At 38.4% G+C, this 24843-nt stretch overlaps 1 protein-coding gene across 1 annotated transcript in view; it reads right to left on the bottom strand.

Annotated features, from left to right (window-relative positions):
• Window positions 1–24793, bottom strand: part of nalf1b (NALCN channel auxiliary factor 1b) — a 95924-nt gene extending 71131 nt beyond the window's left edge. The window contains exon 1 of the mRNA XM_008401408.3: window positions 23582–24793. Coding sequence (XP_008399630.1) covers window positions 23582–24319 — 738 coding nt within the window. The 5' untranslated portion in view covers window positions 24320–24793. The remainder of the gene's footprint in view (window positions 1–23581) is intronic.
• Between the last annotated feature and the right edge of the window lie 50 nt (window positions 24794–24843).

Below are 24843 nucleotides of genomic sequence, written 5' to 3'. Positions count from 1 at the left end.
AATGAATCCCTCAAACTGTGAACTTAAGCTTTTAAAGTCTGCCTTTCTCCCTCCCTGCCTCCTTCTCTCTCTCTCACATACACACACACGCACACACGCACACACACAATGGGTACTGAAGACTTTGGGCTGTGGATGTGTTGCTGGTGTCTTCACAGTGACACTGGTGCTGAGTTACAGTGCTAATGAGAACTTTAATGTCACCCACACACAGAATCCTTGCAGACAGATTAGAGCTGTGATTACACTGAGCCCCGAGAACACACAGGAACACGGCTATAATACACAGAGACACGCAACACACACAAATTCCCTAATCGCAGTCACGCACATCAACAAATAAGCACAAATGGGGTTGAAGTTTCACAAGTAAAAGCTGGTAATAGCATCCGGGGCTCCACCAGTGATCTTCTGCTTTCTGTTCTTGGACGGTGCTTCTGTTGCCACACCAAGCCAGAGAGAAGCAAAAATAGAGAGATCTAGATGGAAGATTGCAGGAAGACGGAGCAGAAGTCGAAGGATTCAGAAAGCTGGACATTCAGATCTACTGCATCGTCTAAGTATCACAAAATCATCACCAATTAGTACTGACCCACTGATTAAACATTTTAGTTGTAAGTCTCATTTGGACAGTGCCTCGCTCTGGCATTTTGTCCAAGGCTAATCAGAAAAAAACCTGTTTGTTTCACAGAGGCAAGATATTTTGAGCCAAATTAGGGTGAGAGGAAACATTTCAAATCGCATTTATTGATTTACATATCCATCCATTCGACATGCTTACTGAATGCTTTACAGATGATACAGACAATTTGACTTGTTATCAGTACAGTTTAAAAGACAACATCTGTGGATACAGTATTGTACAGGGCAAGGATAACGTGCACATTTCTGGAGTCTTAAATAATACTGCAGGATAATTACAGCTATTGGAGGAACATAAGCTGCCATCCAGACAGCGTCTTTTATCAGAGCGGATCTGAACATGATCTTGCCAAACCAGCTCATATAACAAGATAATAGCTCAACTGTTAACTACTGTCTTCCTTCTGGTTCGGAGCTGTCAGCAGCTGAAGACATTCACAGCAGTCCAAGCATTAACAATATTTCTTTAGCAGAAAGAAGAAAACATAAAAAATAACCCCCTTTAACATGGAATGGAGCGCTTGGGTGAAAAGATGTGAAAATATGTTAATGATACAGATTTAAACTCTCATGTAGAGTTAAGTTTACGTTCTCTGATCTGACAACAGCAAAAATAAAAAGCTCCGTCAAAGACAACAGCATGTTGGAGTGTTGCAGTTTTTTGTTAAGTTGTTTTCAGTGTTGAAAATTATATAAATGTCAAATGCATTATATAAAATTCATGTTTATTTTTCGGCCATCTACTTTTTTTTATTATACTTTGGTTCTATGTTCAACATAAAGTTTAGAATATGACACTGAGAGAACATGAGATGGAAACGTGTGTATGTTCAGGGAAGGGATACCTTGGTGGTATGACAAAGATAGATAGAGAACTGACTGTGACAGAGTGAGTTGGAAGGTAAAAGAAATATCAGTGTATCGTCATCTCACGTAAATAATGTCAACCTCCTGAGTCTGTCTCAATCAGTCGTCCCTCTTTTCTTAGAAAGAGTTAAAAGCATCATTCTCAGGTCCGATTTCCCTTTGTTCCCTCGCTACACCTTTGTAACGTTTACCAATCAGACACACATCGGTCTCGTCTCTTTATGTCCATTTTCTTCACATGATTTTCAGTTTTTTCAGTGCCTCACACCCAGTATTATGTGCCTGCTGTCAAACGGGGAAAAATACATACATATGGAAATGTTGTCCTGATAAACAACTTTTTTACCTACAGCCACAAATGCAGTCCATGGAGTGGAATGAGATTCTCAGGGTATAGCGCAGTAAAAATACAACAATTTTGCTATATTATGTCAAAAAAAAAAAAAAAAGAAAAAGAGCATCAAGTATCCAGTGTTCTGCAAAAATAATCCAAAATATTGATAATTACAGTTATTAAGGTCATCAATAAGATTTACTGTGATATATTTAAAAAAAGGTCTTCTAAATTTTGCTTTAATGTTTAAAGAAATGTTTTAGATATGCCATATTAATTAGCTTTCAGTAGTTTGTCCAACTGCAGGGTAATTTCAAAACAAAGTTATCTTAATAAGAGAGATAGGTGGCGCTATTTTATTTTCAACACTGTGGCCACCCAAGTATTTTTGGATCTCGATATAGATGCAAACAGCAAAGTTTGTCTTTTGTTTGAGAAAATTCTTTCAGCCAGCTGACTGACAGATTGAAGCAACAGGTAAGGACATGTTCCCCTTAAAAAAAGGGATGACAGTAGGTATTATTTGAAACAGTAACTTTTTAAAACCTTTGTACCCAGTTACTGTTCAGTGTCTAGTATCAATTGATTTTCTCATCACAAAGTCAAACTCTGCACTTCACACACAAAAACATTGCAAACCCTAAATTCTTTCTGTCATGTTTTGTGCAGGGATCAGACCAAGCTGCAGACAGGACAATCAGAAACTTAATAAAGAAATGACTGTGCCGCGGAACACATAAGGTAGATTCTGACAAGGTTACTGGGGAGCAGAAGGGCATACATGCAAGAGGTGTAATCAAGGGAATGTGGAACAGCTGGAGGGAAAGCACAGGCAGAGCACAGATGAGAAGATAGGAAACAGCTGTGCTGAGAGACGGGCTGAGGGAAGGTTCAGGAGCAGAGCGGGAGGGATGAAGAAAACCCACAGTTTTCCGACTACAAGCTACTTTTAAATGTCCAAATCAAAATGATCCATTGTACGACGCTGACAGGGCCCCTGAATAAAAAGCTCACCTTTAAACAAAATATAGTTAAAACTAAGTTATTTGTGCTAGATTAGCGGTTCTCAACGTGGGCGGTACCGCCCCCCCAGGGGGCGTTCAGAGGACGGCAGGGGGCGCTGGCGGACATTTTTACAAAAGGGAGGCGCTGGGATGCCTTTGGGGGGCGTTTGGTCGAAGGTAAACTTTACACCGTAAATCCACAACAATACCAGTTTAGACTTTGAGCAACTTGGTAAAACTGTATTGTGTAACATTAAATCGTGCTTGGCTGCAGCTGTATCGATGGCAGTTTTTCTTCTATTCAGTGTTTGTAGCTTCATGGCGCAGCTCCGCTCCGCATCAGTTCAGCGTTACACCGGCTGGTGACGCTGCTGTGATTCACTTTGCCTGGTATTTATGTAGGCTACATATGTTTTGGCAGTTCTGTGATCATGTCAAAGCAGCAATTTATATTAAGTGTTTTATTTCCGTTTGAAGGCTGCCCGCTTCCATGGAAGGACAACAGAAAATCGTTCTTATAAACATATAATTACTAAAATCACGATACACTCACTTTGTATCCCTCTGAAAAATGAACCAATTTAAATAAAGAAATCCCTCCATGGGTGATACCACGATAGAGAGTGTTCATTTTATAGCGTTAACACGGTGCTGTAAGTGGTCCGACATGAAACGGGTTTGATGGAACAACGGTACCACAGCACTTTTAAATTTCAATAATCAGAATACCGAAATTGTTTCTGTTCTTTTAAAAAGTATGCCTTTTCCCCATCGATATGTTTCCCGCACCTTAGGGAGTAAAAAAAAAGTTAAAAAAAAAAAAAAAAACTCCGCGCACATTGCGCAAAATTCTGAAACATGGGAAGCGGGCAAAACGGAGCGACGAACTAGATGTGAATTATGGCATAAAAACAGAGAATCCGACGCTGAACAGTGAAAAAAATCAACATATGATGTGAAACACATCATGACGATTAGGAGGCGCAGCAGGTGATGAGTGAAAATTACTGGTGGTGAATAAACGATCATATAAATCTAGCAACAGGAAAGAAACTAAAGTTGGGCATAGCAATAAACCGACAGAGGATAATATTAATCAAATGAAACTAAATGGAAATGAATGAAGAACAAAATGCAAGAATAAACTAAGAAACTAAAGTAAATACGGAGGAATAAACTGGTATGGCAAGACCTTTTAGCAATAATTAATACAGAGGACTGTATGGCAAAAATAAACAGACACTATTTCCAGATAAAAGGTAAAATAATATTGCTGAAATGTCATGGGCAGGAGCGCAACTACACATTATTCAGGTGGATGCGAAAACATAAATCCCCCCCCCCCCCACGAAGGAGCGTATACGCTCCTCCAACCCCCCTCCTCCAGACGCCGATACGTTTAGGGCAAAACTCGCTACATTTACCTCGTTATGTGCGCGAGGTGAAGGAGCGTAAGGCGCGTTGAAGTGTCCGGAAAACATAATCGGTGCGCCGATTCAAAACATCTACAATAGTGATAGTAACATTAATAATAAAATAATTGTCAGTGCAAAGTATCCTACACATTTTTTGGTGGGGGGCGGTGAGGGACCTGGATAAGGGCTAGGGGGGCGCTGGCCCGAAAAAGGTTGAGAAACACTGTGCTAGATGAAAGTAACACAAAAAGAAACAGAATAGCGTTACATCATCATCTGCCGGGGATCGAGTCCTGATGTCACATGTAACATTGCAAGATATGCACCATCCAGCTAACGAGGAAAGTCTGACTTCATTACATTTTTCTTTATGAGTGGATTGCGGTCATCCTGATGGGCAGCACTGTTACTGTAGCATAACAGTAACATTCCTGCCTGCATGCCACTGGTATAAAAATGAGGTGCAGCATAAAGGAACAGGAAATATAAAAATTACCTCTTAACTGCTACAAAACAAAATATTTTTGTTTGATTTTCTAAAAAGTAATTTCCTGCTTATTCTTTGTTTTATTATGGTAGTTAATTAATTACAGTTACAATTAGCTTTACCGGATTAAAATGGCTTGACATTGCAAAGAGCATTAGAATAGAATAGAATAGAATAGAATAGAATAGAATAGAATAGAATAGAATGCTTTTTTGTCCCTCTGTGATATTTTGGTGTTTTTCAGAAACTGTGAGAGGAATTTGTGAGGGAGGGGAGACTTTTTACGCTCTCCAGAGAGCATAACCTTGCAGCACTAGTGGAAGCTACCATAAGAGCACTAAAAGAGGGCAGTGGATGGGTGCTGCTGTAAATCCTGCCATAAAGAGAAAGGATAGGAGACAGTTTTATCCAGCTAAGAGCCTGCACAGAGGGATTATGGGTTACAGCAAGACAGCGAGAGAAGTAGGAGGTGACGAATAGGGGTACCATGTATGTGGTGGGCAAGCACCTTGATAAAAATGAAGGCTGGAGAGGAAATGGGTCATAGAAAAAAATGGATAACACCTGGAAGAAAATCTCAGCAAACTACTAAGGTCAAATTCTATAGGACTGTGGAGGAAACACCAACATGGCTTCCCATGTGGAGAAATGCCCCGCTCTTCCTAACACCTTTCATAGCTTCATTTTTAACACAATCTTTTAAGAGACTTTCTAAGGTCTACATTTCAAAAACAGAAACTGTTTTCATATCTGCGCTCTAGAGAAGTGCAACACAGGTGACAATTTGAATAATAGAAAGTATTAATAAGAGAAGTGACCAAGAGGTCCACAATAACTCTAGAGGAACAACACAGCTCATGTGGGAACTATGTTGAAAGGACACCATGCATGCAGTCATGTAGCTTAGAAAAAATTTTGTTTACATTTTTCCACATCATGGAGAGAGGGCCAAAACAGCTAACATGTAGAAGAAAATAAATCTTTTGGCCTTTAAGCAATACACTACGCATGTTAGCTGGGCCAAACTGTAGAAAGGCCTTAAGTCCCCGATTTTTTTGGGGGCCCCCAAATATATATCTATATATTTTTTTTTCTTTTCTTTTCTTTTTCTTTAGCAAATGCTTGTTTTGCAAACAATGTACATTACATTGTTTATTTTTATATACAGTATCAAATATTCAAGAATTGGAACATTATGAAGTTGTCCAACTGCAGGGTTTCAAAGCAAAGTTATCTTAATAAGAGAGATAGGTGGCGCTATTTTACTTTCAACACTGTGGCCACCCAAGTATTTTTAGATCTCGATATAGATGCAAACAGCAAAGTTTGCATCTATATAGCTACGGGGCGTAGGACGTTTTAACCTACCAGGTTTCAATGCATACACCAGAGGTCCCCAACCTGTGGGACGCGCCCCCGAGGGGGGGCACCGTGCCTTTGCAGGGGGGGGCGCAGGATGATTGAATGAGAAAAAACAACAACAACAAAAACAACGATTATGCACCACTTCCCACTAATTATGCACAATGTTTTGTTGGTCTTTCAGATAAGATACGGATAAAATGTGCATCAGAGATGGGAATCCTAGTCCATATCACGTGCTTTGGAAAAGTCTGTGACAAAATATGAATAATAAACAGAGAGAATCTGGACAGAGTTGAGTGTTACTCTAAGAAAAACTAAGACAAATGACGCAAGAGCATCATTCAAGTCCAGCAGGAAGCTTGACAAAGCATTTATGAATGTGACAAAGAAAAATCTGAGCAAAGGGTATCACAGCTGAAGTTGAAGAATCCCAAATAATGACTATGATGACTATGGACAAAAGGGAATCATAAAAATCTATCCATCCAACCACACCATGTATACACAGACTGACACACGGGATAAAGCACGGCTTCAAAAAGGTGATGAGGTTAGGCTGATAAGACTCTCCTCTTCAGGTCCTGCTCCCCTTTATTGCTCCGATGTATTGCTTTGTTCCTTTTTCGTGTTCTATCTGTACCCATCAATACACTGCTCTCTGCTGCGCTGTCCACAATTAGATTTGCTCTGTTAGAGTAGAGGGGGTGTAGACGATTAAAAAGCTTCAACTCTTACACACAAAATATGTCAAACTGCACAGCCAAACTTTGGTCCCCGGGGTCTGTATCATGCTCTGGTCAAGACTTGTAAATTGTGATGAGGTTGCTAGGTGCCACTGGAGATAGATTGTGAATAATCAGCCTCTTTGGTTTAATAAAGAGGGCTGTGAGGAGGAGGAAGTGCACTCATTTGCATCAGTTCCAATAGAGGTGTAATTGTGTAATATGGCATGAATCCACGTCCGAGGGTTTTCTAAAAACCAAAGAAAAAAAAATTACATTTTGATGGTTTATCTATTTAGCATTGATCAACCTAAAAAAAATTTGAGGTTAAAACAGATTTTGACAAACTAACAAATGGTTTTGCACTGCTTTAAAAAGCTGTTATCCGTGTTATTATTGCTCCTCAATGTTCAATTTTCACTAAGCTGGGATTTTATCTGCTTAATAAAAATAACAGCTAAAATAGAGAATTTTGTCCTAAATGAACAATGCTAATACTGGCTAATGATCCTCCTCCAGCATGGTAGCTAATCATCAGGATGTTTTTTTTAACATAACTCCTGGTAAGAAAATGAAAATCAAAAGTGCAGTTTTAATGTCAAAATATTTCTTTGAGCTTTCTTTTCCAGTCTCAATAAATCAGTCAACTGAACCAGCAGGCTCCCGTAATGGAACGAGGTGGAAATACTCGCTCATTCGCTGGGAGACAAAAACACTACAGCCTGATTAAAATGGAAAGGATTATGTCAAACCAGGTGCTCAAATCAACCGTTTGTACAAAACCCTGAAAAATTACAGTATGTCATGGCATGTCAGGGATGTCTGACACAGGCCCATCACTTAGCACACATCACCGGATATTTTCTCTAATCTAACCATTCATTAGTCATTCTGTCAGTCTCTGAAACCCCTCTGTGTTTGGTTCACTCATGAGATTCCTCCCATGTGTGCCAGTTATGATACAAGATATCTGTCCACGCTACTGTACAGGAAAAAAAGTTTGTAGAAATGATAATGCATGTGTCTGTCGTCTCTGTTCTGCTATGCTTGCCTTCGCATCAGGACATGCTGTGAGCGACTGATGATGATGATGACTCAGTAATGTGAGAATGTCACCACAGTCTGAGAGCTGTGACTAGTCTCATCCTTCCTGCTGAGGCTCCAGCTTTCTCAGCGCACATTCAACATTGCTGGTATAGATTGGTTTATCTTGTTCTTTTGTCTTCTCTAGAGACTCATTTCAAGAATCTCATCTGTGAAGAAATGGGCATTGATGGAACCTGTTCTGTCTGTCAATCCAAACTGACTGAAATCCAAAGTATCTCCAAGCTGCATGCAAATCAGGGTTGACGCAGACTCTGCTGGAAGTGAAGCTGAAGCTCTCTTGCTAAATAAGATAGGAAACAGCACAGTTTTTAGGAATAATTGAAGTATTAGCAGGATAGTTTTAGGAACTACCGACACGGCCACATGATTGAACTACTAAGACAGAATTGTTAGACTACTGATCATCAGGTCCCTTTAACAATTTGATGCAGCAAAATATGAAATAAAATTTGCTTATTGTCAGTATGGTATTCAGTGAAAGCCTTGAATAGATAGAAGAATTGACCACTTTTATGAAAAACAAAATGAACATTTTCATTGTGTTGTAAAATCAACTGCAAAATGGTTAAAAATTGAAAACAACTTTGACTAATAGAGTGTGTATTTTTATTTTTTTTTGTAACTTGCTAAGAGATACTTGATTAAATATTTCTGTATAGCTATGGCTTCATCTGAAACAGAAAATTCAGAATCGATTCAAATGTTTTCACGTTGTCCTTGTTTTAAGATTCATTGAAGTCGTTTTTGTTCCTTCAGAACTAAGTTTGTCGTTTTTAGTTTAGCAACTAGAAATGCCACACTCATGTCAGAGTACTGTTCACTTTTGAGTAGAGATGGATCAGTTGTTATATGCATAATGTATACTGAGAATTAATAACAATTCAGCAGATGAATATCACAAAGTTAGCTAAAGAGTGAAGAAATGCTAATGCTTTTGATTGGATTGAGATCTTTGTGAAATGAATCTTTTTTATCAGAACTGATCTCCCAAAATAATGACAGTAAAGGTACAAGGATAGGTTCTTATATTTCAATGAAAACACCTGAAGCCTTTTCTATATTGCCCATTTAATATTTGTATAGTCACTATTGGTGAAGTATGTCTTTTCAACCCTCATATTTATATTCCCAGTCAAAACCGAATAAATGGAAAATCATACATCACTTTAAAAAGTGAAAAAGTCTAGTCGATGCCATCTGTGCGTGACAAAAGCAACTGAAATAGGCAGAAAAGGACAGAAACATGGGGGCACAAAGGATGTGACTTGCCTGTCTGCTTAGAAAAATTCAGGCCCTTGAGTCAATTTTGTCGATGACCTCTGCTGCAGGCTTTTACTTTCACTGCCCCTGGGCAGAGAACAGAAAAATGCTTTAATGCTTGTAAAGTGTTGTGTTTTTAAATGCTTGCACTCTTAAAAACACCAAGTTTCCATACTGCACACAGATTTTTAAGCGCTAGTGTCAGGCCCCTTTAGAGGTTCATCTACAGTTACATGACTGCTACTGTGATATAACTGATCTATGGGATTGAATTCATCATATACTGTATATATAAACATCTGAGAAAAAAAACTATCAAAATGAATTTTCACAGGAATAAAATACCTTGTCGTTCCACTTCCAGTATTTTAAATCCACTATAAAATCTTACTGGCATGATATCAAATATCACACATACAAGCCTGTGTTGCAGATAGCTCGCACAGGGCTGCTTCAATGAAGTTCTGCTGAAATGGAATCCATTTATATCAATGACTCATTCCATTGAAAAGCAAATTTCGCTGCCTTTCAAATAAACAATCAGGTCTGCAGATCACTGTCACATTCGCACACGAGAGCTGAATAAACATGTGCATCGCAGCACAAAAGGGAACTTTGCTCGGCTGTCGTGGCTGCACTTTTCAGGTGGCTGGTGTTTCAAAATAAGGCTCCCAACGTCTGTTGATCAAACCCGTCAGGTTTTATGGATGCGCTGTCAGCTGAGGGCGAATGAGTTAAACTAGCAGACTGATGCATTTTATTTAACACTGTTCAGTGCATTTTGTGGGGGTTTAAAAAGTCATTTTCACACTCTAACCAGTTCTCCTTCCACATTTGTCACAGACAATAACAAATCCCACACATATCTATTCATTAAGAGATAGAATTGGAACAAATGGAATAAGGCTCTTCTTTGTCAGTGTAACAAATGAAATTGTATTGCACAATAAAATGCAAGTAATTGGACAGCTTTTGTGGATGTGAAGGCTGCCATATCACCTCAGCACAAAGTTGAGACACCTAAATGGACGAGTACATAGGAAGGGACACAGACATGCTAAATGTGTTAGCACAAGTATTCTTTCAAGTTAAGGGCCTGCAGAGGATATTATGCAAAATAAACTAAATAACGACTGGACATGTGCTTGTTGATTTGATCTACTCTTCAAGGCTGTGAAGAAGAAAAGTGCCTGGTCTTTTGTGACGGCTGTGTGGACGGGTAACAGAAGATGACGAGGAAGCGTTTCCATGGGAGTGCTGCTCTTTCCCAAAAGGCATATTCCCTCCTCTCCTGCCTGGGGAGGAGATGAGGGAAACAAACACTCATACCTCATGAGAACAGCAGCATTTTTGGCTGCAAAAGATGCATTTAAAAGCCTCCTAAATAAATCTAAGCAAGGAAGACAAACATGCTTGACATCTATTCAGCCCTTTCTACTTGCCTCTGTAGTGGAGACACATTGAGTGTGTCTTAATATGGAGTTCATGCTACTCCTTGACATTTTTTATAGTTTACCACACTGTAGCTTCAGGTATTTGGGTATTTTCCAGTCAGCTTTGCACATCCAGACACTGAATTATTTTTACCATTCTTAGCACAACAGCTCAAAGTTCATTCAAGCCGGATGGAGAGCATCTGTGAACATTGGTATCAATTTCTGGCAGAGATTCCCAATTTGATTTGGGTTTGCCCTTTAACTTGGCTTTCTAGAAAATGAATATACTTTGATCTACAACTCCATTGTTGATCTGGTTGTAAGTTGGGTTTGTTGTCCTTGTGTATGGTGAGCTCTTTAGCAGCCTCCGAAGTATTTTTTTTTTCAGGACTGCTCTTTAGTATAATCTATTTTGTGATTTTGTGATCATATGTGAAAGATTAGCATTCACACACCATGATGCTGCCACCATGATGTTTTCTTGTGGCCCTGATAAAGAAATGCATTTTTTCTCCTCACATAAGCTACATTTTGCCATGCATTCTCTTTAGATGCTTAGATTGTGAAGCTGATGATTTGCATTTCTTTTTTTTGAATTGGTATCCTTAATTATTCTTTTCAGCTAATCTTACAGAATTTTTTTTTCTTTTTAAAGCCAGTTTTTTAGCACATTCACATGTCTAAATCCTAAGTCATTACCTCCTATATGCGTTTGCTGAGAAAGGCAATTAAAAGTGTATTTTTACAATATTGCCTAGGAACGAAAGGTTTTCCTCTCTACCGCAAAATTTAGCAATCTTTGTCAGACATCAGGAGAGTCATGCTAATGATCATTATTGAAGTAAAAATTCTCATCTAGCAAACTGTTTTTTTTTTGTCCAGTTGAGATAGTTTTTTTTTTCTGTAGTTGCATAGAAGGTAACATTGTGCAATATGTTTTGCTGTGTATGAGCTGTCAAATAAACACCACAGAGCAACACAGGTGCCAAGTGAGAAGCTCATTGCAGGCTTTATTTCAGAGCTACGTTGCACACAAGGTGCTGTCTGCGGCATTATTTTAGGATAACAGCCAATGCTGCTCTAATTAGTGGCACTATGGTTTCCTCCTATCTTCTGATTACTGATGAAGCTTTTTCTCAACTGCTGCACTCGAAGGTTCTTACCCTGCTGTCACATTGTTTCCTCTGTGTTTTTCATGCAAAACTCAATGTCATAATATAAAGGGGATCTTGGCCAAGATCAAATGTTGCCGAGGCTTTAAAGTATGTGTCTCTTGTGTGGGTGTGTCTATTGGGATCAAGGGTGTGATATTTGATATTCATAGTATCCGGTCCACAGTGCAATGTTGCTTTTTTGTGATAAAAAATATCACAATCTAAAAATTAAAAAAATAAATAAATAAATAAAATAAAAAAAAAAATATATATATATATATATATATATATATATATATATATATATATATATATATATATATATATATATATACATAGGTAAACTGACTAGCTGGAAAGGACATTTCAAATCTCTAGCAGTGCCATAAACCAAATTGATGAAAGGTAGGGCAGTCCGTGAACTTTGCTTTCAGTTTCTAATATCCTGCATGCTGATGTGAGTAAATATTTATTGAGTCACAGTTACATTGATTCTGTGGCAGCAGCATTGTGTGAGATGAACAAAGTGTATGAGAGAAGTAAATAAATTAGCAGGCATGTTTTAATTAATAAACAAGCAATTCTATAAATAGGCCCACATTTTTGTTGAGAAATGATCTAGGCCTTCAACAGTTCAAAAACGTTCAAGGAAGGTTTGGTTTTGTTCCCACTTTCTAAAGCAATCTTCACCAACAGCGATACAAAAACGACTAGTGATGATGGGATACAGAAGCAGCTTTTTTTAAATGTACAAAAGTTTAAGCTGTGGCAATAGCAGTGGAGAATTGATGCTGAATTACATCACATATTCTTGTGTGGACAATTTATCACTCAGGGGCAACACAGATACAAAAACCGCATTGCCGTTCTGCTGAAAAATTGATTTATTCTTCTCTTTTTAATATTTTCTTCTTCTGCTCTTCTGACTATAGTTAGAGCTTAAATCTGTCGCCTCAAAAAGGCTGCAGTGACAATTTCATATTGCTCACTGGAATAAGAAAATCAGCAGGGAACATTTAACCAGGTATGGTAAATCCATTACGGTCTGCATAAAATGAGCAGCACAGGAGAAAGGAGGATCCTTCTTTTATTTATTTATTTGCTGACATGGAAACGTCCAGCTTTAAATCAGTTACAAGACCTGTCAGAGCAATAATAATGACCCAGAACCAACGTTTCCCTACATATAACAGCATGTAACTGTTGCAAACACATAGAGATGAGGGAAGAAAGAGATGAAAACAGAAACATGAGAAACGACACTTTGCTTTTGAAGTTGTTGAATGGTGGGACACAGAGCCTTGCTAATCTGTTGCATCTGAAAATCTAAAAGTAGAAATAAGAAGCATTCTACTTCTTTCCAAAAGAAATAATTATTTCTATAAACGCCTTTGGGAAGAAGAAAGCACAGAGTCATAAAGTTGTAATTAGCAACAACAGCAGCTCAAACATTTTCTATTTTATTTAATTTTTTTAAATATGATTTATACTGACATTGGCTCTATGTAGCTAGTATTACAGTAAAATTCCTTATTTTATTATCCTTTGCTTTGTTGGATTTCTTTGAAGAAATAAAAATTATATAAGGAATTTAAAAGATAATCACATACTATGTTTAATTTTTACAGTTTGAAGAAAGCATAGGTCCTTCCTTAAATTACGTAAACAAATCTACTGACCAAACAAAAACAGTAATACATGTGCGTATTATAAAAAATGTTGACGTCTTTTACATTTTCTCAATTAGAAGTAAACTACACTCATATTTTTTTTAACCTAGACTCCTTCCTAATATCATGGAGGATTTGATTGAAAGACTTTAACATGTAACTAACACCCAGATAAACTGTATAAATAGTGCTATCTTCATGTTTGTTTGCAAAATTTGACATTTTCATGTAAAATGTTGAACTTTGGGTTGAACTTTGGCTGCTGCAGTTGAATGTTGCCAGTTTCAAACGTGTAGCTTGTTACAACCATTCCTGTGTTTGGGTATAAAACCCATCTCACTCAGACAAAAGCCCCTGTGGTGAGTCAGGAGATGGAATTGTACGCTTGGCAAGCGGTGATCAATATCATTTCTCTGATTTGCATGCGTGACTCATTTGCAGTGTGGACACAGAGAGCAACAGGTCTCCTCTGCGCTGACTGCTGGCGGCGGCATCGTGCAGGACGACCGTTTCAGACTCACTGCAGAAGGCACTCACAGCTGCGCACTCGCTTGGGTCAAAACCGCGCAAAACAATCAATGCTTCACCTTTGTACAAAACAACAGTTGCTCTGTTTTCAACATGCAACATTGCTTAATGCATTTTAATTAAATTTGAATTGTTGAACAGTGAAACTTTTATCTACACTTGGTCGTGACCCGCCGTGTCTCTTCGCAACGTAAACTTCATAAGAATTTTTAGAAATTTGTCAGAGACTGTCATCTCTCAAAGCAAAACAGAAAAAATAACGTGTGTTTGCTACAACCTTCTCCATAATGAGTGATGAAATCTTTAGCAGAATTACAGCAGTGAATATAATCTTGTAATTTTTGTCAGATTTTTGCATGTTTACTTTGGTACTTTAATGATTTATTCTTGGTGATGAGATACAAGTCTTTGATGTCTTCCTTGCCATCAACTTAATATTTAGCTTCCTCCAGAGAGTCAAGTCAGGATTCTGGTTGAGACGCTCCAACAAAGTTTATACCTTATGTCAGAAAAATGTAAAAACAAATTTGTAAAGTTCAAAAATTGCATTGAACTTAACTGCCAGGGATAATAATAATAATAATAATAATAATAATAATAATAATAATAATAATTTTTTTTATAAACAAAATCGGTATTTTAATGACATGTTTAATAAGTCATACATGCTGTAAATTATTTTTGAAATTCACTTTTGAAATGTGTTTTTTAAATAACTAATGAAAAGTACAACAAACCCTTTGATGATTTATTTATGTAATAATTTGCGGCACTTTTGAATCGCCGTACATTGATTATTTAGAATATATAGATAATGCAGATTGATTTTCATTTCTATCCAGTTTCCTCTACTGAAATCTAACATCAGGACATATTCTACCTTGATAAACCTTAAAGGTATTAAAAGTCTCCTCTTCATCAAAAACCTGAACAGTTTTTTAGATACACTTGCATGCATATAGACTCTGAGGTGACCTTTGCTTTTCTTTTTAACCTTTGCATTTGTTGAAACTGATCTCCAAATTTCACAGTGCCATCAGGTGTTGTTGCTGCTTTGTCAAAGCATAACGACCACAGACCAGAATAAGCAACAGCCTCAGCTGTACAGTGTGAAGTTAACACGTAATCCCACACAGCTAAGTTAAATAAGCATTCAGACAAATACTGGTGTGCAAATGGTGAAAGTTTCTTTAATTCACTGAGGATTTGAACATTATTTTATAAGTGTACACAGAGAAATCTTTCTGGACAAGCCTGCAGTTGATGGGAAGGAAAGAACTTTAACTTAGATCATTATCAATTACTCCAGCAGAAGAAAAGGCTCGACACCCACGATTCTAGAAAGGCAGCGGGAAAGACGAACCGTAAGCCTTGAAGGAAGGAACGTCTTCCTCATATGGATGGGGACAATGAAGAGAGAGAAATACTTTGTGTGTGTGCGTGTGTAAGTGCGATGTGGTTTCTCCAAGCTGACACTGATGGGAGAGGATGTGAAAGCAAGAGAGGAACACTCAGTGATGGAGGGAAGAAGGAGATCAACATGTTGAGACGGAGCCCTGGAGACACAGCCACCAGAGAAGCAGAGAATTATGGGAGTGCAAATTAAATTACACCGGAAGGGACATTCAGGTCTGGACCTGCAGGAAACACTGTGTAAGGGGATCTTTGTGTGTGTGCGTGCGCATGTGTGTGCGCTCGCATGCTTGTGTGTGTGTGTGTGTGTGTGTGATGTTCCTGCACATGTAAAGATACATTAGGAAGATTTTATGTTAATGCACTTCAAACTCAATGGACAAACCGGAATAAAGAGAGATCAAAATGAATCTATTTTTCATGTATTAAATATCAAAAAGAAATTTAAAAGGTGTGAAAAAGACAAGAGTAGGTAGAAATCCAGCTGTTCTATTGACAAAGGTCAAGAAACACAGCAGACTGATCAGGGATCTCACTGTGGAGAAGTTTAAAGTAAGCTCAGGACTAAGTAAGGTCAGGAATTTAGACAAGAAAAACAAAAGCCTATACTCTGACAAAACATCAGATATACACAACTCATGTGAAAAATTGTGATCGCTACAGATTAACTGGACTTTATTGGAACATCACAAGCATGTAGAAGAAGGTACTGCTATGATATTAAGCCAAAATGTGACTTTTTGACCACATGTAGTGGCTGGAGGTGCAGTAGAACTGCTTAGATCTAAGCAAAGTCAAATCTTGGAATGGCCCAGCCAAAGTTCAAACACACCTCCAATTAAGATTCGGAGAAAAACTAAAGAAATCATGCTCACGTATGTATTCAGTGTGACTAAGATTGAGCTATTTGGCTAAAAAGAACGGCAAAAGTCCCATATGTGCAAAGCCGGAAAAGAAAAACTGCAACAACCTTGAGGACATAATTCACTAGACTACACCCAAAAGCACATCAACTCCACTTACTAATAAGGTGACTACCACTGAATTCAGAAAAACGCTGCTGAATATAGCAGCAGTGTTATATTCAGATAAGACTACAGACAAGACAAATGAACTCTTTTTAAAATCAAAAACAATACAACTTCAGTCCCTGACGTTATTTTAAAAGAGTATTTAGTTTATTTTTTTCAAAGCTAGTAAAATGCACTTTCACAAAAATACAGGAACTGTTTTCAGAAAGAGAGTGGGGAAATAATTTGAGGGTGAATTTAAAAATGAAATGTCGAGACTACTTTGAGAAGTATGTGTCTTTCACTTTCAGGAATAAAATTATGTAATAGTAAAAATATAGAATTTTTACTAAAAACTTATATATTTAAACTTATAAATATATAAGTTTAAATATATGAGAATTATTTAAACTCATATATAATATGAGTTTAAATAATTCAACTATACTTAAAAATAATTGAGATGAAAAACACTTATATAGAACAAAAAATGATGAAAAAACAACCATTTTTGCTATTTTGATTTTTTGAATTTGTTTTTCTGTTGCTATTTTGCAACAAAGAAGCTAAAACCTGACTATAAATACAGTAAGTAGCTTTAAAATTGGGGCTTTTAAAGTGAGTCGTGTAATAGGGCAGAGATAAATAAGTTTATACTTCATCCTATTACTGTTAAAAGAAATCTGCAGTGTGTGAACTAGGTGTAATATTAACATTCATAATGTTTTAAATAAAATAAATAAATAAATATTGTAATGACTATACAAATTTGATTAACCCACTTTCTCCTGAGTCTTTTCTTTCATCAAAATGATCCAACCAATTGTTGTTAGCTTAAGTCTCACTAAAAATATTCATCAAGTGTGGACATCATCGCAGCTGAACTCCTTTTAACAAGTCAGATTTGATAATAGTCTTTGGATCGACTCTTAATTACAGCATCCCAACAAATTTTGTATCCAAGTCGTTCTTTGCAATTGTCGCACACGTTGCTATTGCAGCTGCAATTTGACATATTGTGGCGCTCTAGTGACAAAGTTAAAAAGGGCCAAACACAATGCCACACTTTTCAGATTTTTATTCGCAAAAGAAATTTGAAAACATTTAAAGCCTATACCTTCCACTTCATGCATTGTCCTGTATAGGTATAAAGCTGGTGTTTGGAATGTCACAAAAACTGAAACATAATCCAAGAAGAATGAATACTTTTGTAAGACAATGGGAAACGCTTTCGTGCACATGTGCTGAAGGCTCCAGGGGCCATGCAATGTGGCACAGATGACAGGCTGTCTGGCCAGCAGTAATATGAAGACGATCTGTGTGTGCTGCACACTTCAAAGCTTGTCACTGGTTGGATGTCCGTGACCTCGGGGTTCCTACTGCAGAAAGAGAAGCCAGCAGCCTCAGGAGGAAGCGACTCAACAAACAGCCGCAAGGAACCTGTCAGCGGACAAATAGACAGCAAAGTTTGTGCACACTTCAAGTTATCACTCTTGACTTGTGAAGGATCTTGAAAAGATACTATGGGCCCTGGGAGATTTTAGTGGTTTTATAAGGTCATTTGCCTTTAAATCCTTTTAGTATTGCTACATTTTTTGCTACGTTGTAAATAAAATGGTGGTTATAATATGTGTTTCAGTTTTCCCCTTTTTTTCAGATACTAATTTCCCAGGTTCAATCACCACCAGTCTTTCTAAAATTCCAAGCAGTCATTCTTCCATCTCAACTTTCTAAATGGCTTGTGGTCCCCTGAGCATCAGACTAATTACTTCAAAGCTTATTCTTAAGACACACTCTCCAGTATGCTATCTTTCTCTCACAGCTATTAATGCAAAATTTCTAGCTTTATTCCTACTTTCAGAGACTCGGTTGTTCATATTCACAAAAGTATAAAACCTTGGATCAGTTGCAAGGATCAAAAGTGTCATCAAGGATAAATGCGGAGGGGGCTCAAAGCTGGAACTGCAACTTCATAAATATTAGTCAAGACATTTCATCTTTTTCAACGAACGTAGAGATTTACTTTCCAATACAAACTGTCATTATTCTATTATTTTTATGTGTATTTGTGCATACTTTCTTGTTCTGCTTTGACTTAATTACAGAACAAGATTTAGAACTGAAAGATTTGCAGTCACCACCATGAGAGTTGAAATTGTTCACGTGGATGAGTTTAATCACATGAACACTCTTGCCAAAGTATAAACATCCCTGGAAATTATTAACTTTTTTTATTTATATCCATGAGCTGAACTATTTTTAGAACAGATATTAGGTCTCCATATCCCATTGAGAAACTACAAAATGAACTATCTAAAAGATTATAGCACAACTGCAACGGTAGAAAGGCTACTACAATTTGCATCAATGAGTAAACTGAAAAATAAATGTTTTTTTATCATTTCAAGAAGCCTACAGTCACTTTGGATCAGCTGCAAAGATCTACTGCTCAGGTGGAAGAAAAATTCAACAGGACGATTATTAGTCATGCAACCTTTTGTTGAAGGAAAGTCACTAGAAGTGCACAACAAATATTTAAAACAAAGGTGCTGTGATCAAATGAGACAAAAATTTATTTTTTGCCAACACGTAAATGGCTTTAAGTGGTGAAAATTGTGTCTGCAAGGTCAGTCAAGTTGGTCAGAGTTTATCTGGGTTGATTAATTAAACACAGATAAATCCAGGAAGAAAACGAGTTAGAGGCAACAAACTAATTGAGATTATGGGGGAGGTTAACCTTCCACTAGGACAACAACCCTAAACACATCACCAGAGATGCAACAGACTAGTTTAGCTTAAAGGACATATATGTGTTAAAATGGACCAGTCAAAGTATAGGCCTTAATCTAATTGAGAATTTGAGGAAAGACCTATCCAGAACACTTGAATATTTAGCCGCAGTAAAAAGAAGTCCTACAGAGTATTCAATCAAGATGGACTGAACAGAAATGCATAACACACTTTTAAAAATGTTCAATATCTACATCATGTGTACTATCTTTCCCACTTCACAATTATCCACTAAATTTTATTGGTTCATCTCCTAAAAGTCAATTAAGATGTACTGAAGCAGATCGCATTGAAGCAGAACCTTTCAAACACTCAGAAGATTTATTTTCTACAGGTATTTTTGATCTTCTGAAGGTAGCAGATAAAAAAATGACAATTCAAGCTTCTCTCGTTAAGATATTAAATAACAAAATGGCAATTAAAAAGTTTCCAATAGTAAGAATTAGGAAAGCATTAGACATAAAAAGAGTAGTCATTGCTTTTCTAATAGGTTTGTAATTAAGAAGCAGCCTTGTCAGTGTTTCATGTTTGCAAATTAAAACTCAAACCAATTTTAAAACTGTTTTAACTAAACAAATCTCATCATCAATGAGAAAAATGTTTTATTCCTTGAAATGTTACTGTAATAATAAAGTGCAATATTAAAGCAATTTCGACTTTTTCACAGTTCTCTCCGTTAAATTCACAAACTTTACATTGTGCTTTAATGGCATTTAATGTATGAGTCAACACAAAGTATAATAATGGTAAAATGGAAGAAAAATTATTTACAATTTTTCATGTTTCTTTTGAAAAATAATAAAAAAAACCATCACTGTCCCAGCCAAAAAAATAAAAAGCATCATAAAATGATGCTGCCACCACAGTGGGAATTATGTCACTGGGTCATGTACAATGTTATTTGTCTACCACACACATTGTATGTAAACCAAAAAGTTGCATTTTAACCTCAACTGACCAGATCACATTCTTCAGCCTGTTCATTTTGTCCCTTACATAGCATGTTGCAAATTAGAGTTCAAGATTGTAAAAGGATAAAATGTAGAAAAGTTTATCTGAAACAAATATTTTATGCACATCCCTCTCTTGGTCCCAAATGCTGCATTTCAAGCTGCACCTTTTCATACATCAAATAGGCTTCTGAGCACTGTTGTTAAACACAAATGCTAGTGTTGCCGGAACATAAAACTTCTTCTTCACCCTATTGCTTTTTCAGTCACTTTATGTTGCTAAAAAAACTTCATATTGCATCACCTCTTGCATCATATAGTGACAATATGTGAATGCAGCATACAAATGTATCTGCTGCTCTTTAATTTCCTTTAGGTATTACAAACATCTCAGCAATGTTTCATATGCGAATAACGTATTTTCCACGGGGAGAAGGTTTTAGAAGAAAGCTACAGAGGATATGAGAGTGAAAACCCATAACTGCTCCTTCAAGCTGCCTTGTGTCTTTGTATTGTCCAACAGAATGGTCTTTGAAGCAGCAGTAGCTTCTGGAGGAGGCCTGCAGGCCTGGGGAGTCAGACTCAAAGGTCACATGTACACTGAAACAGATTAACAATTCAGACTGAAATAAAGGGGCTAAAGGGCTAATGTAGCTCAGCAAGCGTCTTACTGCGTTAGCAAAAGCTGCAGTGCAAAAGCAGACTGCTTATTAGATGACATAATGCAAATTTGTATTTACAGATATGGTAGAATATAGACTAATGGAAATAATTTGCATTTAAAACTGCATGTACACATGAGAAAACAAGCATGTTCACATGCTATGGTTCAAAATAAGCTAAGAAAACTCTTCGGTAGTGATCTGATTTATTTGTTAAAACATATCTAACTCAGATTGTCAACATTCAGAGTCAGACAGACTTTCCATTTGAACTAAAAAAAAAAAAGTTTTAAATCGTTTAAGCTTTTTGCAACAAACTGCAAAGTTGTTCCTTAGCTGAATTTCTCTCCAACCTGAACTGTTCAATATATGAAATGGGCATACACACTACAACATAGCATATAACTGTAAGCCTATCTAAGCACTTAATGCAGTCTAATGATGCACATCGTTATGTTGCACTGTTAGGCCGGGTGGCTTTTTAGCTCTACCAGAAAACTTAACTTCATTTGAATTCTTTATATACCAGTTATTGCAAAACGTATGTATTAAAGATGCCCTCTAGACATGCGGTGATTATTGAAAAATATTTATAGGCTTAACACTTTTACCCATTTGATCACATAACTACTAAACACCTGGATTTTATGCGACCAAAAGCAAATGCAGCATTCTTGCTGGGTGAAACGAAAATGACACATAGAAATTAGTGACCTGCTCTTGTAATGAGCCCACTTTACTTTGATACCCCTAAATAAAATACAACCGATTGCCTTCAAAACACACATAATCTAATAAATACATTCCAGCTGAGTAATTATATCTAGCGGTTCTGTGAAATGGCACAGAGTTTTGTTAGATAATATTAATGAACAAACAGCATCACAAAGATTAAGAAACACAGCAAACAGGTCACTCATAAAGTGGTGAAGAAGTTTGAAGCAGGAGTTGGGTTATAAGACAAAAACCCAAGTCACAGATCACTGGCCCATTCACTGTCCTAAAATGGAATAATATGTTAAAACTGCAAACTTTCCAAGTCATAGATTTACATCTAAACTAGCACAAACTAGAGCAGTAATCAGATCAGAAGCAAAGCTATCCATTTTAAATTCTGCAGAGATCCACAACTAAGGCAAAATAATCTGTTGACAGGATCATTATAAGCTGTGCTCTCCATAAAGAGTGGCAATAAGAAAGTCACTGTTGTACACAAGCCATAAAATGATGTTTGCAGTTTGCCAAAAGTGAGAGAAGACACAGCAAACCCATGGATGTAGGTCAGATGAGTCAATATGTCAATATGATTGCATGTGTGGCAGAAAATTGAAACTCCACATCCCCTTGTACACCATACCCTCACCATGAAACATGGGCATGCATCATGTAGAATGGCTGCCGTTAGCAGGGACAGGGGAGCAGTTCAAAGCAGGTGGGAAGACTGAAAAAGTTAAATATGGAGCAATAATAGAAGGCAACCTGATTGAGGCTGCTAGAGCAATGAGAATGGTATTCAACAGGCTCAACAGGACTGTGACTCTAAAGATGCAGACCTAGAATGAAATGATTTAAATCAAAGCTAGTTTGTGTGTGAGAGTGTAGGTCCAGTCAAAATTCTGGGTCGAATCATGTTGTGTTTGTTGTGAGATTTCCTATCTGGAAATGAAATGCATTCAGATTTCTCTACAAAAAAAAACTGTTGAGTGCCAGTTTGTGTTGTTTTGTTATAAGACATCAATAAAACAGACTGAAATTTGAGGTTCTAAGGTGTCAAAATGGTTGACAAATAGAGAATATGTTCGATTTGGAGAATATTTTTTGCAAGGCAGTGAATCCGGTCCTGGGTAATTAAACAAAAATGAAAACACGTGACATCTTATGGAGAACTCTTCTAAAGTTAGCTCAGTACGTTACACATTGTTACATACATTAGTGTTATTATCTACCTTGCTGTTAAACTGCCTGCTATAGCCTTAATATATCCACGGTTTGAAATAAAGACTTTTCCTTCTGAAACCCCTTTGCAGCATTTTGTTTCAGCACCATGGACAGTTACAACAGGACTGATAAAATAAAGGCAAGTCTCTGCAATCCTCCAGCTCAAAACAAACAAAAATAGTCTCAACTGTTATTCAGCTGATCCACCTCGTTTCTCCTCGACAGCAGGCAGACTGAGCTCAAACATCAAACGTGACACAAAATGTGGGATCCATCTTTATCGTCTGATGTGTGCTGTTAATTGCAAAAGCAAGCATGGTGTGTGACTGCGATGACTGTGCTGCTGCTGCTGCTGCTGGAACAACAGGTAAACTAGGGGAAGTGCAAATCCTGGATTAGATGCAGAAATCACAGAAGTGCCATTAGAAATATTAAAAGTGTGCCCCTGTCTCTCTCTCTCTGCTTATCTGGTTGAAATGTGACTGAATCTGAGTCCATATGCCAGACATTAGCTGCAATGTATGCTACACAGACGGCCACCAGTGATAATAAATAAATATACATATAAATAATCCTATAATATAAACCGAAACATTTAAATAAATACATAAAAGAAATTTGCAACCTTAGATGCTTATACTTCCTCCAGTATCTTCCAGTATGTGCAGAATGTGCTGCAGCCATGCAGTCTGTGACCTATAGGTACCTTGAACGTTTGAGCATTAATGCACACATGACAAATATGCCAAGCGGTTACCATGACGACCGTGACCTCCCTACCCCATTTTTCTTCTTAAGTGCACGTGCGGGGTGTGCGTGCGTCCTACCTTGCACTCATCCATGCACGTCCTGACTGAGTACGCGTCCGTTTCGTACTTCTGAACCAGCAGCTCAAACTCCCTGTAGTTCTCCTCCGCCTGCCGATCCAGACGCTGATAAGCCCGGACACACTCCGCGCACCCCAGCAGATCCACCCCCATGGCCGTATCCAGGGAGCAATTCAAAACGTCCGGACTCGTAAACCCGTAAAACAAATCCAAAAGTGAGTAGGAATTACAAAAAGAAAGGTACAAATCGCTCAGATTCACGTACGCCGACTGTGTCCCCTCTTCTTCTTCTTCGCCAGAGAGGCCCAGGCACACTGTCAGAGCGTCCGTGAAAGTGAAGCAGTCTCTGGACACGCTGTCCGGGTGACAGGTGTCCATCCGCCACAGAGGTTTGGTAGAATTCCCTATAAAAATAACATCTTGCTCTCTGGCGAGGCGGCGGGGGTCGGGTGATTTTGGGACGTGGTGTGATTGGGGGGAGTTTGGCTTCTTCTCGCCCGCGTCCGAGATAGCGTGCCCCTCGTCCGACCGCTTGTCGCGGGTCCGCGTCAGCTTGGCCTCGGCGCAGAACCACAGGTGATCAGAGAGCAGGACGGTGATGAAGAGCAGAGAGGCCAGCGACTGTCGCCATCTCTGGGCCCGCTCCGGCTCCGTGAATGGCTTCTCGTTCTCTCGGGGTGCAGACCAGTATTTTAAGCATTCGTTATGCTGCCGACGCATCCAAACACCCCTGGTCATATTTTAGGAGAGTGCTGCCCTGGGCCGACTCCACCGCGGGGGCTCCTCTGCCACAATACTCATTGACTTGTCGGGCGACGGGCTCCGGTTGGTTCTCCTCTGCAGCGGTAGGAGGGGGGTTCGGAGCCTCCGCCGGTCCAGGGCGCTCCTGCTATCGCGCCCCGCAGCAAGTCGGTGCTATTCCGAACCAATTAGCGTGCCCGCACAGATTAAGCTTCGCGCTGCCGCATCCCGGTTCTCCATGGCTCTCCGGGGGGGAACGGCGTCCTTTTTGACCGCATACCCCCACCTCTTCCCTGACGTCCCCTCTCCGGGCTTGTTCGCTTGTCAGGGGGGCGCGCAAGGGAGACCAGCTGTTGCGAGCCTCTCGGTGCTGATGCTGCGCGTCTGCCACCGCTCGATTCGCAGATTCACTTAAAGGGGAGCCAGCAGCCCCCTCGACGCAGGTAGATGGGTTCCTCGGAAAGCCTCGAATCGGTTCTCCCTGTGGCCACTGTCATCTTGGACCTCGGTTAAGTTGCCGC

This window comes from Poecilia reticulata, chromosome 2 (assembly GCF_904066995.2).
Source record: "Poecilia reticulata chromosome 2, P_reticulata-male-v2, whole genome shotgun sequence".
Classification (NCBI taxonomy): Eukaryota; Metazoa; Chordata; class Actinopteri; order Cyprinodontiformes; family Poeciliidae; genus Poecilia; species Poecilia reticulata.
Note: the sequence above shows the minus strand (reverse complement) of the source record. Positions and strands in the feature narration are given on the sequence as shown.